General features: G+C 39.5%; 1 protein-coding gene across 2 annotated transcripts in view; it reads right to left on the minus strand.

Annotated features, from left to right (window-relative positions):
- LOC135737696 (multidrug resistance-associated protein 1-like) overlaps positions 1–17,677 on the minus strand; it is a 32,424-nt gene that overhangs the window by 1,594 nt on the left and 13,153 nt on the right. For both annotated transcript variants that reach the window (XM_073814005.1, XM_073814006.1), the window contains exons 4-29: positions 17,399–17,536; positions 11,418–11,543; positions 11,070–11,131; positions 10,855–10,986; positions 10,364–10,570; positions 8,101–8,278; positions 7,850–8,011; positions 7,658–7,750; positions 6,913–7,116; positions 6,670–6,816; positions 4,215–4,302; positions 3,779–3,848; positions 3,552–3,678; positions 3,306–3,482; positions 3,027–3,194; positions 2,742–2,925; positions 2,596–2,668; positions 2,311–2,428; positions 1,882–2,089; positions 1,483–1,793; positions 1,194–1,393; positions 942–1,068; positions 759–860; positions 510–656; positions 275–433; positions 27–193 (exon numbers count right to left, since the gene is read on the minus strand). In XM_073814005.1, the coding sequence (XP_073670106.1) occupies positions 27–193; positions 275–433; positions 510–656; positions 759–860; positions 942–1,068; positions 1,194–1,393; positions 1,483–1,793; positions 1,882–2,089; positions 2,311–2,428; positions 2,596–2,668; positions 2,742–2,925; positions 3,027–3,194; positions 3,306–3,482; positions 3,552–3,678; positions 3,779–3,848; positions 4,215–4,302; positions 6,670–6,816; positions 6,913–7,116; positions 7,658–7,750; positions 7,850–8,011; positions 8,101–8,278; positions 10,364–10,570; positions 10,855–10,986; positions 11,070–11,131; positions 11,418–11,543; positions 17,399–17,536 (3,875 nt within the window). The remainder of the gene's footprint in view (positions 1–26; positions 194–274; positions 434–509; positions 657–758; positions 861–941; positions 1,069–1,193; positions 1,394–1,482; positions 1,794–1,881; positions 2,090–2,310; positions 2,429–2,595; positions 2,669–2,741; positions 2,926–3,026; positions 3,195–3,305; positions 3,483–3,551; positions 3,679–3,778; positions 3,849–4,214; positions 4,303–6,669; positions 6,817–6,912; positions 7,117–7,657; positions 7,751–7,849; positions 8,012–8,100; positions 8,279–10,363; positions 10,571–10,854; positions 10,987–11,069; positions 11,132–11,417; positions 11,544–17,398; positions 17,537–17,677) is intronic.

Here is a 17,677-nt window from a genome sequence, read left to right on the forward strand (position 1 = left end):
AGTTATGTGATGAAAACGGTTTGTACCTGAGGTTTTCTCCTCCCTCTGAACACTCGTGGTTCAGTTTGTCAGGCAGTCCAGACACAAAGTTCTTGAGATGTGCGAGTTCCAGAGCTCTCCACACATCCTCATCTGAGTAGCCGTCGAAGGGATCCAGATTCATACGCAGGGAACCGGAGAACAGCACTGGATCCTAATGTAAAAGTTAAGATTGTATGTGTTATACAGTCAAGTCATTTATTCAGTTTGACTGTTGTTTCACTGTTGGATGTACCTGTGGGATGATGGTGATACGAGACCTTAATTCATGCAGTCCAATTTCTGCAATATTTAACCCATCTATGAAAATCTCTCCTTTTGCTGCCTCAAGGATCCGAAAGATACCGAGAGCAAGAGATGACTTTCCAGCTCCCGTTCGTCCGACAATTCCAACCTGTGAGGAATTCAGTGAATGGCTTAATAAAGTATAATGAGACCAAACGTGGCACAAACTTGATGCTGATATTTACTTTCTCTCTCTCATTAACACTGAGAGTAATTTCTTTCAAAGCCCAGTCAAGACCCCTACGATACTGAAGTCCGTATTCCTGGAATTCAATGGAGCCGGTTCTGGGCCAGCTTACGGGTAGTAGACTGCCCTCGAATGTCCAGGGTGCCTATGTGCAACCGAAGACCAACTTAAGCCAGCTTAAGTATGTATGCTAAAACGTACTTTATTTTTATACTAGAATATCTTTGTAAAAATAGATGATGGTTACCTCTTTTGGTGTTTCGGCATATTCTTTTACTCTTTCAACTGAGACGATGTTGTTTTCTACATCTGTCCATGCCCTCACAATCCAACTCAGGATCCCAGTTACCTGTATAATGAGATTTTATTTTTGGATATCTGCTATATTCATATTTATGTTTGACAAAATTCCTTGAGGAATGTTTCCTACCTGGAGAGAGTGGGATACGGCGAGCCCAACAATTCCAGGGCTTAAAGTCTCTCTTCCCATGACGGATAGTATGGCAGCAGCAAGGACTAGCAAATTACCAAGAAACTCAAGATTGACTGCAAGCCACCTACAAAAAGACACCCGAGAATGCACGTTGAAAATATAATATTGTAAATATTATTGATGTCTATCCTGACACATGCACTGCCTCTAAGCTTACCTCTCTGACTTGACACAATCACAAGATCTTACCTCGTGGCCACGAATCTTGGAAAGTAGGCAGTTTGGTTGTGGTCCACTCGACTGTTAGCTAGCAGGATGAACCTGTGCTGTTCTCCAAAGGCCCGGATCACACTGACTCCTTGGACTGTCTCATTGAAGTGAGTATAGATGGGTGAACGACTCACAGACTCAAGTCTACGTAATTGGCATGAAGTGGCCACATAGAAGCTCTAAAAAAATATACACACAATAAGGGGATTAGCCACAATAAGTAGAAAGACGACTAGTGGTTTTGGTCATGTGATTTGTAGTAGCATACCTGAATAAAGGCGTAGAGTAGAGTCAATGGCAGTATGATCACCCCTGCAAATGGAGTCGCCATCAGGACGATAATGCAAACCTCCAGCAGTTTGAACACGTAGCCAAGCATCATCTTCAAACCATCGGGAATCATGCAGTCAATGGCGTCTATCTCCTTTGAGAAACGATTGAGGAGGTTGCCACTCGGTGTACTCTCAAAGAAGGACATGGGGGAGTGAAGCACATTGTTGAGGAGTTCCAAATGAAGATGTCGGGATGCAATTATTCCTCCTATTGAAATAGCCACGGTGGTCCCAAAAATCCCAATTCCTATTATGACACAAAATCATGGTTAATGATCAGAAGAATGGCACAAAGATTCTCAATGAAGATTGAAGGGCCAAAAGGGATCTCCAACCTTGTGCAAGGCCGAGTGCTCCAAAAACGCCAAGTTTCAAATCCGTGCCCACTTGCGTTCCATTTACAACTGGGTCGTCCGCCCATCGGCTTAGCCAGTAGTTGTAGGCCAGTGAGGCGGCTTGCTGGAATGCATAGAGGAAGATGATGGGGATGATAAGGGCCAGACCGATGGTCCTGAAATACTCCACATACATCTCCAGCTTCACCTGTGTGACCCAGTAAAGAACAGCCATGATGCAATTATGGTGCACAGAAGAATGCAATTAAAAAGCCTGTAATCATGGGTTAAATTATATTTCTGTGGTGGTAGGAGGGAAAGAGGATATGATTGTCACTGACCCATACATTTTTAGACCTTTGGAGTTGAAATGTGTATTCTGGATGTTTACCCATTGTTTGCAAGTCTTGACGTGGCTTTATGACTTACTCGGCCTGTATGGGCTTTGTCAGCCTGGGTGAGTCTCCCAACTTCCTCTTGGTCCTGTTCTTGTTCCGTGTCAGGTATGGCCTCCATTGTTTGTATATTGGCACTTCCCATGTCTCCACTTCATTTAAGAGATCAAAGTGGTAAAGGCACATTAATCATGTTGAATCTCATTGGTTTTTGCATTTCTTGTGACGCGAAACACGCATAGAAAACCAGCCACAAGACATCAATGTGCCACCATATTGTGATGAGGACAGCATCTTTACAAAACATGGTTACTTTTACCTGATAAGTTGCTCCTGGGAGAGGTCAATAGCGAAGTCTGTCATACTGAGACGAGAAACAGATTTTCTGGTTCCTGAAACAACGTGAATCAGTATTTTAAAAATTGTAGTCGCTTTGACTAAAGTGTCCACTGAATCGTGTTTTACCTCTGTGAATGGCGTTCTTCTTGCATTCATTACCCGCAAAGGCTTTTACAAAGTCAGCAAATGCATCCTCTCTGCTCAAAAGTTCAGCATAAGAGCCCATCTCAGTGATCTCGCCATCCACCATCACCAGGATCAGGTCAGCCTGCGGCAGGAAGCTCAGCCCATGGGTCACCAGAATACGGGTCTGTTGTAGCAAACATTGGTAAGTGTAATTGAACGAGATAAGTTTACTCCAGGTACATAAATGCAAAAACAGAATATTGCAGTTCTTGAAATGTAAAATACCTTATTTTTGAGAATACCATGAGGTCCAATAACTCTTTCAAAGATGTGCTGACCCACATGTGCATCCACAGCTGACAGGGGATCATCCAGAAGATAGACATCAGCCTGTCTGTAGACGGCACGGGCCAGACTCACTCTCTGTTTCTGACCCCCTGACAAATTCAGCCCCTGCGAACAGCAGTCATGTCATTTGGACAATGCGCGGATACAAAGTAGATCTAATATTGCAGCAAGTGTTGTTATTATTACGTCCACGAATGTCATATAAAGGATTCTTACCTTCTCTCCAATCTCCGTGGCATCTCTTGCAGGTAGGATCTCCAGGTCTGGTAGGAGAGCACAGGCCTCCAATGCTTTTTGGTACCAGCTGTGTTTTCTCTCCCGTCCAAATAAAATATTGTCTTTGAGAGTGGCGTTCTGAATCCAGGCCTGCTGAGGCACATAAGCCACAGAGCCCTAAAAACGAAATTACATTAGAGACTAGTGTGAATGATGCCAGTATTTGTTTGAATGAAAGTTTCTTACCTTGACTGTAACGTGGCCGCTTTTCTTTTCCATCTCTCCCAGCATTGCAGACAGAAGAGAAGATTTTCCACTGCCCACATGACCCACCACAGCCACCAGTGAACCATGCTGCACTTTCACATTGATCCTGCATAAACAATAAGACGGTTATATTCTTCACATGGTTAAAAATGGATCCTAGATTCTTTAAGCAGTTTTTTAACTAAATAAAAATTCAAGGCACTCACTTCTTTAAGCATGGTAAGCCATCTTTAGACCAGCTGAATGTGCCATTGTCCATAACGACGCTATTAACACCTGAGAAAAAAAAGCTTTACAGTATGCATTAAAAGGCACAAAAAACATGTGTTTCAAGTACCATGGGTATTAATGTGGTAATTTAGTGGTAATTGTTACTTTTTCTACTTTCTTACTTTTTTGAAAGCAGTGATGCACTATTTTACAGGCAGCATAAACAGGATCTTATTGCGCTATATGTTATCAATATAACTAATATTCAGATATTTAGACAATCAATCGATGCAATTTTGTATGAAAAATAACAATATTTAAAACTTTACAAGCTAAAATAAGTAGCTTTCAGGTAGCGCTTGATGTGCGTTTACGAAAGAGTGCGTTTCCAGGACTTTGAAAGTTTAAACACAATGATGTTCATTTTCTCACCAGGACTGTAGGGAACTCGCTCCACATTGTCTGCTTTCAGCTCATCCTGACAGAGAAACTTGCCGAGACGTTTGAGAGAAACTATAGCCTTAAAAACAACAGAAAAACCAAGAAAAACAGGTTTATTTATGCAATTATCTTTTATCTAATATTAGCACCTATAAAAAATGCAGCATTTTTGTCAAATCAACATATTTTTTTCATGTTACTTTAACTTAAAAAATTAAGTTAAACAACTTCAACTTGTTTTTATAAGTTACGTCAAGTTATCACAGGTTAAAAGTTAAAGGGCCCCTAACCTTGGTGTTTTCACCACAGATCTTTCAGTATATGATGTTGAACATGGCCATTTGTGGCTTACGGAGCCCGCGAGGGGACATGGTGGTGGATAATATTTGGGATGAGAGGGAATTTTTTTTTATAGCTTTTGCTTTCCCCCGAGAAGCTTTTTGCGTTCTCTCGCAAAACTTTTGCGTTCCCCCGAGAAACTTTGCGTTATCTCGCAAAACTTTTGCCTTCCCCCGAGAAACCTTTTGCGTTTCCCTGCGAAACTTTTTGCGTTCCCCCGAGAAACTTTTTGCGTTCGCTCGCAAAAAGAGCCTATGTTTCCGTGAGGACCCACAGCGCTTCACAGCGTCACCTGAGACAGTTCACAAGGTAATGGCATCATTGATGCCAGCTGTTTGTAGATATGATATATAACTACTGTTATTAAAGAATTATACCGTATTTCTTTGTATTTAAGTCCAAGTTCAAAATAACACTCTATAAACCGCTCCATTGTGAATGCATTGAGCTGTCTGAACCATTGCGGACGGGAGATAAAGTGTTTATCTGAACTAAAAACATGACCTGTTTCACAATGGAGCGGTTTAAAGAGTTTTATTTTGAACTTGGACTTAAATACAAAGAAATACAATATCATTATTTAATAACAGTAGATATAACAGCGGACATCAATGATGCCATATGGTGTAGTGCAGTAACACGCAGCTATACGGAGTACCCTTATTAGATGGCATGGGGTAGCCTTTATCCACCTCTAAATGTGAAATATTAAATATTAATATAATTTCTATAATGATCTTAATGCTGAGGAGTCAAGCAGCATAAGTTAAGTGACAATACTAGACCATTTTGGAGTGAACTAAGGCTATGCAAGACTAGCCACTTACATGCCACTGTTTATTTTGAACTTGGACTTAAATACAAAGAAATACAGTAATTCTTTAATAACAGTAGTTATATATCATATTTAAACAGCTGGCATCAATGAACTGCCTCAGGTGACGCTTTAAGCGCCGTAGTTTCTCGCGAAAACGTAGGCTCTTTTTGCGAGCGAACGCAAAAAGTTTCTCGGGGGAACGCAAAAAGTTTCTCAGGGGAACGCAAAAGGTGTCTCGGGGGAACGCAAAAGTTTTGCGAGATAACGCAAAGTTTCTCGGGGGAACGCAAAAGTTTTGCGAGAGAACGCAAAAAGCTTCTCGGGGGAAAGCAAAAGCTATAAAAAAAAATTCCCTCTCATCCCAAATATTATCCACCACCATGTCCCCTCGCGGGCTCCGTAGTGGCTAGAATGAAAAGCGCGCTGTTTTTTGTGTGTTTCTTTAAATGCAAAGATAGCTTATGTTCCCCTCCCTGTATGCAAATTAGGAGGTAGAGAGCTTACACATGTACTTTGGACTACATTAAAACATGTGTCTCTGGCAGAAGGTTGAACAATACGCTCATAAGGTGGAGTCTGTGGGCCGTAAAAAACAAAAATGCGTACGTGTGATTCATAAACCGAACGTACCTGCAGAAAATGCCCGTACCCCTTTTAAATCTATAAATCGCAAATGAACTTGAACTTATGCGCAGCCGAGCAGTTTCAGATCTCTGTCTTTAAACGATGCCCAATTAATGTTATAGATATAAAAAAGAGCGCTTGTCAATGTTTAAACCCAATTTCGAGCAGCAAGAATGGCTTATATTTCCAAAAACCTGCAGCAATCAGACAAGCAAAAGTATGTAAGTCTGCTCAGACCCTGACGTGGCGCTAAGCACTTTTCCACGTCAAAGACAGTTTTTATAAATATGGACTTTGCCGTGGATTTTTGCGTACGCACACTTTACGATCAAATCCGTGCGTACGCACGCTTTATAAATGAGGCCCCGTGTGCGGTTACTTGGTTATGGTTGGGGCGTAATCAATGTGACATCACATTGCTAGGGGATCCCCAACAGCCTGTTTTGTGTGACTGTTGCGGTTAAAAGGAGATTACACAGAGAAGAATAAATGGATTTGTATAATAACAAAATGTTTCTGCACACAGCCTGGTGACTAATTTTCTGCTAGAAACACATTTAAAAGTGCATTTTCTAGTTTAGGGGGGCTTTAAAATAGTAGGTTGAATTGACAAAACCAAGTTGTTTTAACTTCATGCTGCATTTTTTACAGTGGAGTGAAGCTCACCTGCATGCTGGTACCCATAGCGAAGGGCAGTTGACTGAGTGGAGTTTTCAAAATGTTGATGAGGGCCATGGACACAAAGATCTTCTGAGCATCCAGGACGTGTTTATCATCTATCAGCACATACACTCCAAACATGGCAAATGCAATCTAAAGGGAAAGTTGTGACACCGAGTATATTAAATAAACGCTACACAGATTCCTCCAAAAATAATGTTGTTCATTAAAATAATTTGTTTTATGTACCAAGAAAGTGGAGGAGTTGAAGGAGGCAACAGATATGGAGTACAGGATCTGCGATTTCTTCAGAGCTTTCAGCTCTTTCTCTCTGTAGCCGAGGACTCGCTCCCTGAAGGCATTTTCCCAGGCATAAAACTTCAGGATCTTTATTCCGCCCAGGATCTCATTCATGAGCTTAATGCGTCCATCCATGTACTTCATCTGGACCTCCTGAGACCAACAAACGGATCAGAACATTCAGTTTTCTCTGTGCCTAGACGTGATCATCGGCAAACTCAAAACACATGTAAATGGATAGTAATGAAAGCAAGCTCTTATGACCAGACCAGAAAGATGTGAGCTATGGACAAGCTTCAACTAGTTGGGTGTTTTAAAAAATAAATGTCAAATAAAGACATTAAACTTCAACATGAAAGCATTATCCTCCATGATTGTTTTACCATGTCCACAACCATCAAAGCACAGAGACTGTCCACACCGCCTTTCCCTTACATGATTCAAACCAGCTCAAGACATGAAGTTCTGGGACAAAGCTTTGCTCGGTCACGATGACAAAAACATTAAAAACTGTGAAATGTTTTGTTAATGCATCTGGTAGACACTTTTATCAAAAGTGACTTACAGTGCATTCAATCTGTGTTTTTTTTATTATCAGTATTTGTGTTCCTTAAGGCTTGAACCCTTAACCTTTGCGTTGCTAATGCAATGCTACACTAATTGAGCTAGAGAAACAACATATTTTTGACCCTACCTGGATCTTGCTCCTCATTTTGGCAATGAACCCGTTTAAAGGAAAGATGAGAATCACTGTGGCAATGCCTGCCAGGGCAGATGGTCCGAGATGCTGCACAGGGGCGATAATTTGTAAATGTAAAATGATTAAGTGTTATTTTTAATCAAAACATCAGCAGTAACCCGGCCTTTTTACATTCCTGTTGCTCACCTGCCAAAGGAAGAAAAGGCACAAGGCGATTTCAATTGGGGCAACCCAAACAGCATTGAAGTACACTACAAAGTCCATCAGTTTCTGGGTGTCGGCAGAAACCAGGTTCACTATCTCTCCTACTGTACACGTCCTACGGGCCGCACTGTTGATGACCAGAGACTGAGGGGATCAGAAGAAGTGACACAGCATTTAGGTACTACTATGGACCCAATGTAACAGTCAGTCTACTTGCAAAAGCTTTTACTTGCCTTCCTGTATACCAGACCCATAACTGCAGTTTTAACCCTCATGCCCACTGTGAAACAGGTGTACATGTACTGATGGTTGAACAGGGACTGCAGGCAAGACAACAGGAACATCAAAAAGGCAAAGAGGTAACCCTTCCACAAGGGGGCGTCTTCATCCCTCACAAATTCAAGCAGAAGACTGGGAAAAGAAAAATACATGAGGCTCTTTACATTTGGCTTTGTAAATCTGCATATAAGTCTACTTGGACCTGATATTGCTGCTACCAACTTTGTTACTCTCAAAATCCATATTAACATTTGTGACCCTACCTGTAAAATTCAGGTTAAAGTCTCATAGTCTAATTATAAGATTTGGATATTAAATATTAATTTCAGTCATTGATTTCAATCTTTAACACGAGGTGCCGTTCTTTCTGTGTTTTTGAAGCTTTGTGTTTACAGTGTGCAATATAACATGTGTTCATGTTTCACGTGTAAAAAAAAACGCGGTAGTGATGGGCGATACATTTACGAATCTTTTGTTTCGAATCATTGGTTCAGAGCTTGTTTTAAGCTGGCCAAGGTCATGTGATTTTAGCAAACGAGGCTTCATTACGTCATAACTGTTTCGAAGCGTTTCGAAAATTTGACGATTCACCACTTGGAGGAGTAATGACCAGTGTAGGTGAACTTCGGTAAGTTTTATTATAAAAGTTCATAAAACATTCATCCTTCTGATTAATAACACTACCATTTTGTCTACTTTTTGTTTATATACAGATTTAATGACAAAAATGTATAATTAAAAAGAGTTCGTTTTAATGATTCGTTTGCCATAAATGAAACTAAAAACACAGAATACACTTTTAATTATGTCTTAATTAAATAAAATAATTTTAAACATATTTTCAGAACAATCTTGCTATTATTTTGTAATAAGTGTAACATTTTTGGGAGAGATCTTGCTGCCTTTACACTATTTTGACAAGCAGGTGTCGCCAGCGTGTATGGTGTTTCGAACGCTTCGAAAAAACTGAATCAATTTGCGAAGCAATCGGTTCAATTGATTCAAAGCTTCGAAAAGCTTCGTTTCTCCCATCACTAAAACGCGATTTTTTTTACACAATTTACTTATCTGTTTTCGGGCTGATATTTTCCTTGTTCTACGAAGTCCATCCTTCAGAAATACGTAACGAGTTCTGATTGTGTAGATTGTTTAGTGTGTTGTGATTCAACAGCAGCTTAGCTTGCTTAGTGATGACTGTATTGTGGGCGGATCTAATCAAAAAACTGTTCAACTGACGTCATTAAAGCAGGAAGTAGAGGACTGTAGTCCAAACTGGCCGTTCGCTGTAAGCTTTGAAAGGCGAATTCTGTTAAAGAAAATATATCGCCTGGCAACTTTGAGCTTTATCATTTTACAGGTATTATTTATGCTATTATAGCAACATTACACACTAACTAGGGTTTAAAAATGAGATAAGAAAGAAGGTGACACACAATGTTCTTTACATTATGTAAACAGTAAAACGACTTTAGCTGGATTTTAAGCGACTGGGTCACGTTTATCTCCAGGTGCATGGATCAATATACTGTATCTCCAGGCATATAATAACTCTTAAGGGGTGTGTGATGGTGGTGAAACTACAATTCCTGTGGCCCACATTCATGGGTTATGGTGGTTTTGGCCTGTTTTGTACCAGACAGAGAGAATTATTGTGGCTGCATGATCTAACAGCAGTTTCTGTGACACAAAAAGTACAATGCTGTAGAAGGGAACAGACTCGGCAAAGCACTGCGGTACATAATGAACAGTGACAATGTGTGGCTGTACCACAGCAGACGCTGTAATACGTATTCGATACAGAGGTCAAGGAGTTCATAGACACAGTTATGGTTCTTCTTATGAAGAAACCTCTGTCTCGGTTTTAGTTGCACAATAATCTTGACACTTCTAAGTTATTTTTAAATAGCGATCTTGCTTCCTTGGTCTAGGACTAGGTGGTATCATTTTGTTATAAATCTGTCAGCACTTTTCTGGACTGCCGTCCACACCTTCTACATGCAGAAGCCCCAAATATGTATTTGGACGCTGAAGCCACACAAATGTCTGCATTTCAGAATGAAAAACAAGCGTAATTTGTTTTAACTAAATAAAGCACAGACCAACCAAACATTTCACAAGTGTTCATATTTAAGTGCAACTTGAATGTCTGAAAACTTTTTTGGCTACTGTATGTTTACATATACATATTTATCATGACAGCATTACCTCCTCTCTCACCTTAACACCTGTGGGATGGAGAACATGAAAGCATCTTGGATGACCAAACACAGTGTCCCAGTCAGAAAACAGGGGCCAAAGGTTTTGGCCAGTGTCCGGAGCAGACAGAAGCCTGAGCTTTGCTCTTTATGGAGTTTTCTGAGGAGCTGGGTCTGCTCACTTAGCTTATATCCAAGAGCCTGCGCCGCATTCAGAGTACAGTCCTTTCTGTGTTCGACAAAGAAAATATAGTAGTTTTAATCCCAAACCTGTATGACTTTCTTCTGTGTACTATAGGCCTGTTAGTAGAACAACTGGCGAGCAAAGGTTGGGGGTTCGAACAAACGTTTACCTTGAATGCAATGTAAGTTGCTTGGAAAAAAGCATTTGCCCAGTGCATAAAAATATATTTTAAAGAATGTCTTTTTTTAAGAAACTTGTCTTTTGTGGATAAAGGGCATTTTATGGGTTTGGAATGGCATATGCATGAGTAATGATGACTAAAGACTTACTGCTGGAGCTTGGACCACTGCTTGGCCCATTCTTTCTCAAGGTCACAGATGATTTTTTCAGACGTATCCTTTTCTCGTAATGACCAAAGATCTTCAGCTTTCAAAGGGGAGCGATATCCCTTCACCACCAATCTGTAAAGCACAATTGTCTGTATTCTTACTCTCTGAATCTTTACAAACTTTCCATAAAACAGCCAGGGAAAAAACATTTATACCTGCCATACCACCAAAACAGTAGCTTTGATAAGAATGACGCATCCTCAACTGGACAAGGGTTCTGGAGAAAAGAGATCTTTTTAGAGTGTATAATAAAATACAAATTTAAATGTGATGAGTAAAAATAGAGAGTCACACAACCTTACTGTACACTCTCAGAAATAAATGTACAAAAGTTGTCACTGGGACCTTTGTACTCAAAGAGTGCATATTAGTACTTCAAAGTACATATTGGCAGTTTAAAGATACATATTTGTACCTAAATGTTACATATTAGGACACTAAGGATACTGCCCCAGTGACAGCTTTGTACCTTTGTTTTTGACAGTGTATGTGTTTATGTATACCTTTACATAAACAGGTTTGAAAGTCTCTGGATGCTGATCAGCAAAACAGCTGAGGATGAGTTGAGCCAACTGGAGGGAAAAGAACACGAAAAATGCCACAAATCTCATGGCATCCGCGGAGAAACCCTGGAACACACATGACAGGTGATGAATAAAATGTACGGCAGATGAATTAACAAAAAGCATCTTCATAAATGTGACCCTGCCTGTGAAATTCAGACTAAAGTCTCATAATCTACAGTAGTTTTGAGATTATGAGCATCAAAGTTTGATTGATTTTCTTTTACTTTAATCCTTGACATGGTTTTACGCAGTCAATATATTCACATTACATATTGCGTTTCACATGAATTCTTTACATTATCAGATGATTTTGTGTAGATCACCAGTAAATTACAAAAAAATGACTTGAGCTGGGTTTTCACGAGAATAGGGCGAACCCAACCAACTGAGTTGTAACTGAACTGGGTTGTTTCAACCCAAAATGTTAGGCTGTTTTAACCCGTTGTTGGATCAAATATAAACATTTTCTGGGTTAATTTAACACAACGTCTGGGTTTGTCCCTTTTTAACACAACATTTTTTAGAGACTAAGAGTATTTATAGTAGCCTAGAAATCTAGACGCACCCTAGCGGCCGCAAAATATATTTGCTGCCAGGGTTTAGTCTAGGCACTCACAATACACTTAACAGCTCCAAAAACCAAAATTTGGTCAGGCCAATCACATCGTGTGTAGCGTCTGTGGGGCGGGCTTATCATGATGATGACAGAGCTGCGACGGTTCCTACTTGAAAACAAAGAATGGCTGCTGCTGCTGGCGAACAGCTATCTTTTGAAGCGGCTTTGGCCGCGACTCTGGAGGACTTAGACTTATGTTTTTCTTTGAGAGAAGAGCAAATAACCCTACTGAAGTCCTTTTTAAGCAAGAAAGATGTGTTTGGAGTTTTGCCGACTGGTTACGGTAAAAGTTTGATATACCTCTGATTGGTCATAGCGCTATCCTATTGCGTGCAGAGGCATTTTGAGGGACAACCTTATATCCCGCCCCTTGCATTGAGCCGTTTGTGTGAAGAGTTGCCAGACCTTACATCTTGATGTAGGTCTGGCTAACCAGGCTATATTTATAGAGCAGGGGTGAACAAACTTTTAAGGGCCAAAAATCGAACGTGACTGAGGGCCGTGGGCCGAAAGTAAATGTTGCTGTGTTATATTAAAATGAAAGTTCCCCTGATTCTACTTATTTATCATTTTCTATTATTTAAAAAATAAATAAGCAAAGATTACTCTGTTTATGGATAAATAATGCAGTTTTATTTTCAAAGGTAACTGTTGTAAAAAAGAAATCATTTTGGCAATCATTTTTAAATGTCCTTTTGTCGGTGTGCCACTTGCCTTGACCTCTCCATTATAAATAGCCCTATAGTACCCGAGTTCATTGAGTTTCGTAATGCATGCTATACACCTTCAAGTGTGCAAGTACATAAAAATGTATTCACTTTAATTGTGTTTAATTTCATTTTACATTGTTGTAATGTACAAATAAAAAAAACTAATGTAACATTTTAGAACATGTTTATTTAGAAATATATCTGCGTCAATGATGTTTATCCTTTTTCCTTATCACAAGTGGCATGATGGGCCAAGTGTTTGTTTAGGCAGTTAAAGAGTCTTTCTGCAGAAATACTTTTGGAAAAGAGAGTTCAGACTTTAAGGAATAATGAAGACAAAAGATGTATAATTTCCTCATCATTTAATGTTCACAAATGTTCAAAACAACACCTCTCCACATATTAAAAGTGAATGATCTGACTGTCAGATTTAAAACTAATATGATGAGAAACAGATTAAAATGTAATGTTTCACTTTAATTTGAAAAAGCATGATCAGTCAATTCTTCAGCAATTCTGTTTTTGTTTTTCCATGTTAGAAAAGTATACACATGTAGCCTTACATAAGGGTGACCAAATGATGACAGAGTTTTTATTATTGGTGCAAATTAATTTTGAGGTAACGTTAAAACCTTGTTTTAAGAATTTTATATAAATAAAGAAAAACATTGATAATTAAATAAGTAGTGCAGCATGTTTCCAGTCTCCCTCTTTCATGAAATGACCAAGCATTCCCATGAGTGATACAACAACATTTGCCAGGGATTTCCCATTGCCTGCCGGCAGAGTCATTTACCACAAAAGCTGTACAGTTCCTGTGGAACCATAACCATATTTTCTCTATGGCAGCAAAATAAATCTGAGATCAGCCTCCCACTTTCGTCTCACCACAAGACTGGTGGCTTATGTGGGGAGTGTCAATTTAGGAATATTCCCTGCTTTCCCTGCCTTTCTTTTAAAGACTTCAACATATTGTAATGACCTAAATATGCCCTTAAACCAGGATGTCGTAACAAACCTTTTTTGGTAAAATCATGGGAAAGAAAATCATATACATTTATGTCCATAAACAGACTTTTCAAACCTCTCATTTATGTAAGTTAAATAATGCTGGTGGTGGTTGATCAAAACATAGTAGAGAATATTAACTAGCAAAAGAGTAACTATGTTTGTCACTCATACTATACATTATTAGGACAAATGTGCCTTTGGGGCATGCTCACCACCCTGCCTTACACAAGATGCAGTACACGTGTAACAACCAAAATGGGCCGAGGTGCATGGGTCATTGAGGGTATCCATTACTCCTCTTCTTTGGACTTTTCACAGAAACGGTGTCAAATGGCCAAGCTGCTAGAGGAATGTAGGTCAGTGGCTGCACAGGCCGCTTTAAGGATGGGCAAACACAAGGTTCATTTACTCACATGGGCACAGTCAAAACTGTGGACAACACAATGTAGAAAACATTGTGAATATTTTGATGCTGTATCGTATGGTTAGAAAGTTTGAAGAAGCTCAAATTGGTCGTCCCACACTGTGGTAAAAGAGGACAAAGCTCTATTTATTTTTCTGTTGCTGTTGGATGTGTTGCCCATTTGCCAAGGGCACAATTGGAGCAAAACGTATCCTGCCGCAAACCAAGGTACAGCTCCTATGTAAACGTATGTTGCGCACGCATCATTTATCCTTGTTTGGAAATAATGAATGTAGAAATATATGTATACAGTATATATATATTAGAGATGCATCGATATATTGACCCCGGCACTATCGGACATCATCGGATTGTGCAAAAGCAGCTGGTGATCAGGGCAGATTATATCTTGGCAATCAAAAGGGGTGGAAAAATGCATCATGCTGTGATTATTTTAAATTGGGTCACAATGACAACAGAATTGGAGTTTGTATGCTCTGACATTATAATTTGAAACAAGGAGTAAACCATATCTATCGATATTGGTAAATGTCATTTTAAGTAATCGGATATCGGTATTGGCACAGAAATTTTGTATATATGACATATACACACGCATATTGATTGTATATGTATATATGACATGTACAAATACGATACTGTGTGCACACTATCTCTGCACATGAGATGCATGTTCCTGTGAAATGTCAATAAGTTTATTGTTGTCTCGGGGCACACTGAAATAATTATAATGTGTAGCAGCACAGCGGGTGAGAGAGAGAGAGAGGCAGACAGCGGAAGCAAAGGCATCCGCAGACATTTGCAGCTTCTCCTATCTGTCTGGAAAAGCACCAGGGGTGATTGTGACAGCACCCGGCGGCTCCAAACAAAGAGGGCATTGAGGGAAATGGGAGGAGAGACCGTCAGGCCGCCCAGATGACAGGTTACGGCTGCCTTACCGCTGTAAAAAGAACCATCTGTAAGCACTCTGTTTATGCAACGCTGTGTAAGTCTCCCAGACACAACACAGATAAATTTAGCTGACAGTCATTTTGGGTAGCGTTCATTAGAAAAACCATACGAGGTCTATGTTACATATTCCCAATGGGAGAATAACAGTGTAAACATTTTTATGTTCCAGGAATTTTGAAAAAAAAAGATGTGTCAGATATTCTCAAAATTGAAATATTATGATACAGCAGGGAAAATAAGTATTTGACACATCAACATTTTTATCAGTAAGGGGATTTCTAAATGCGCTATTGACACAAAATTTTGTAGTATGTAGCCATCAAGCCAAATATTGAATTTATACAAAGAAATCAGAACATTTAAGTATACAAGTTGAGTCATAATAAATAAAGTGAAATGACACAGGAAATAAGTATTGAACACATCAAGAGAACAAGGTGCAAAATGGCATAGAAAGCCCGGAGATCACCTGAAATCTGTCAGTATTGAGAGAAAAACCCTGCCCCTATCAGTACTAATTGATATCAGCTGCTTTAGTCCCTAATGATGGCCTATAAAGGCTTCTCATTACCCAGGAGGGGCACACAGGAAATACTTCATGATGGGTTAGATCAAAGAACTCTCTCAAGATCTCTGTAATCTTATCGTTGAATTAATGAATGGTTATAGGTGCATTTCCAGAATGCTAAATGTTCCTGTGAGCACTGTGGGGGCCATTATCCGGATATGGAAAGAGCATCACTTCACCATAAACCGGTCATCATCAGGTGCTCCACGTAAGATCCCTCTCCGAGGAGTCCAAAGAATAATCAGGAGAGTTCTCCAAGAGCCAAGAACCACTCGGGCAGAACTTCAGGAAGACCTTGCATCAAAGAAAACTATAAGCAATAAGCAATGCACTGAACCGCAATGGCATCCATGCACACTCACCATGCAAAAGACTCCATTGTTGAACAAAAAGCATGTTAAGGCTCGATTAAAGTTTGTGAAAGAGCATTTGGAGAAGCCTGGATTATTGGGAGATTGTAGTATGGTCAGATGAAAGCAAAATTAAACTTTTTGGCAGTCATTCTACACACCATGTTTGGAGAAGAAATGGCACTGCCCACCACCCCAAGAACACCATACCAAGAGTTACGTTTGGGGGTGGAAGCATCATGGTTTGGGGCTGCTTTTCAGCAAGGGATACTGGCAGACTTCATGTTATTGAAGGCAGGATGAATAGAGAAATGTACCGGGACATTCTGGATAAAAATCTGCTGCCATTTACCAGAAAGCTAAAAAAATTAAAAGAGGGTGGACAAACACAAGGGCAAGGAAACAATGAAGTGGTTTCAAAGAAAGAAAATCAAGTTGCTTGAATGGCTCAGTCAATCACCTGACCTAAATCCTATAGAAAATCTATGGAGAGAACTGAAGATCAAAGTTCATAAAAGAGGCCCAAGAAACCTACAAGATTTAAAAACCATTTGTGTGGAAGAATGGGCCAGAATCATTCCTGAGCAATGCAGAAGACTGATCTCTCCACAAAAGAGGCATCTAGAAGCTGTAATCACCAACAAAGGCTTTTCTACAAAGTATTTAATAAAGGGTGTTCAATACTTATTCCCTGTGTCATTTCATTTTATTTATTATGACTCAACTTGTATACTTAAATGTTCTGATTTCTTTGTATGAATTCAATATTTGGCTTAATGGCTACATGTGGTGGAAATTTTGTGACAATAGCCCACTTAGAAATCCCCTTACTGATAAAAATGCAGATGTGTCAAATACTTATTTTCCCCGCTGTATATTATGATTATTAGAATTAGAATTAGAATAAGGATTTAGGATTATATTTCTACACTACTATCAGTATTTGTAACGGGTTGCTCATAATTTGCTCATAAAATGTGACCCAGTCTTTGAAAACTCAGCTAAAGTCATGTTTGTGATTTACTGTTAATCATCCTAAATAATATAAAAAACACTTGTGATGCTCCTAATCTCTTCATTAGATTTTGAGACTTTAACCTGGATTTCACAGATGCACCACTGTACAGGATATGGTTAAATTCAGGTAAAGGGGATTTTCAAAAGTGGCCTAATTTAGCTAAAATTCCCTTATATGTAATGTATATTTATAGAGATGCACTGTAATGGTTGAGATTTGAGGGCAAAATAAATGTAACATATTTTTATAGTTGTCTAAAAATATACAGACCTGGTCTATGATGGCCTGTATGTTGGCTCTGAGAGGAACCAGTGAACACACCACTGTCAGTGTCCAGAACAAGAAAAGAAAAACAGAAGAACGGCATCCCCACAATCTCTCCAGGTGCATCACAAACACTGCCAGTATCTGAGTAAACAGATCATATTTGTCAATACCAACACAAAGGTGAACATTTGGGACTGCGTGCAAATCGATTCTACAGTATGCTGGAATGCACAGTGTACAGTAGTGTGATTATTTAGTCTGTGTCAAGGCTGTAAAATTATT

This window comes from Paramisgurnus dabryanus, chromosome 3 (assembly GCF_030506205.2).
Source record: "Paramisgurnus dabryanus chromosome 3, PD_genome_1.1, whole genome shotgun sequence".
Taxonomy (NCBI): Eukaryota; Metazoa; Chordata; class Actinopteri; order Cypriniformes; family Cobitidae; genus Paramisgurnus; species Paramisgurnus dabryanus.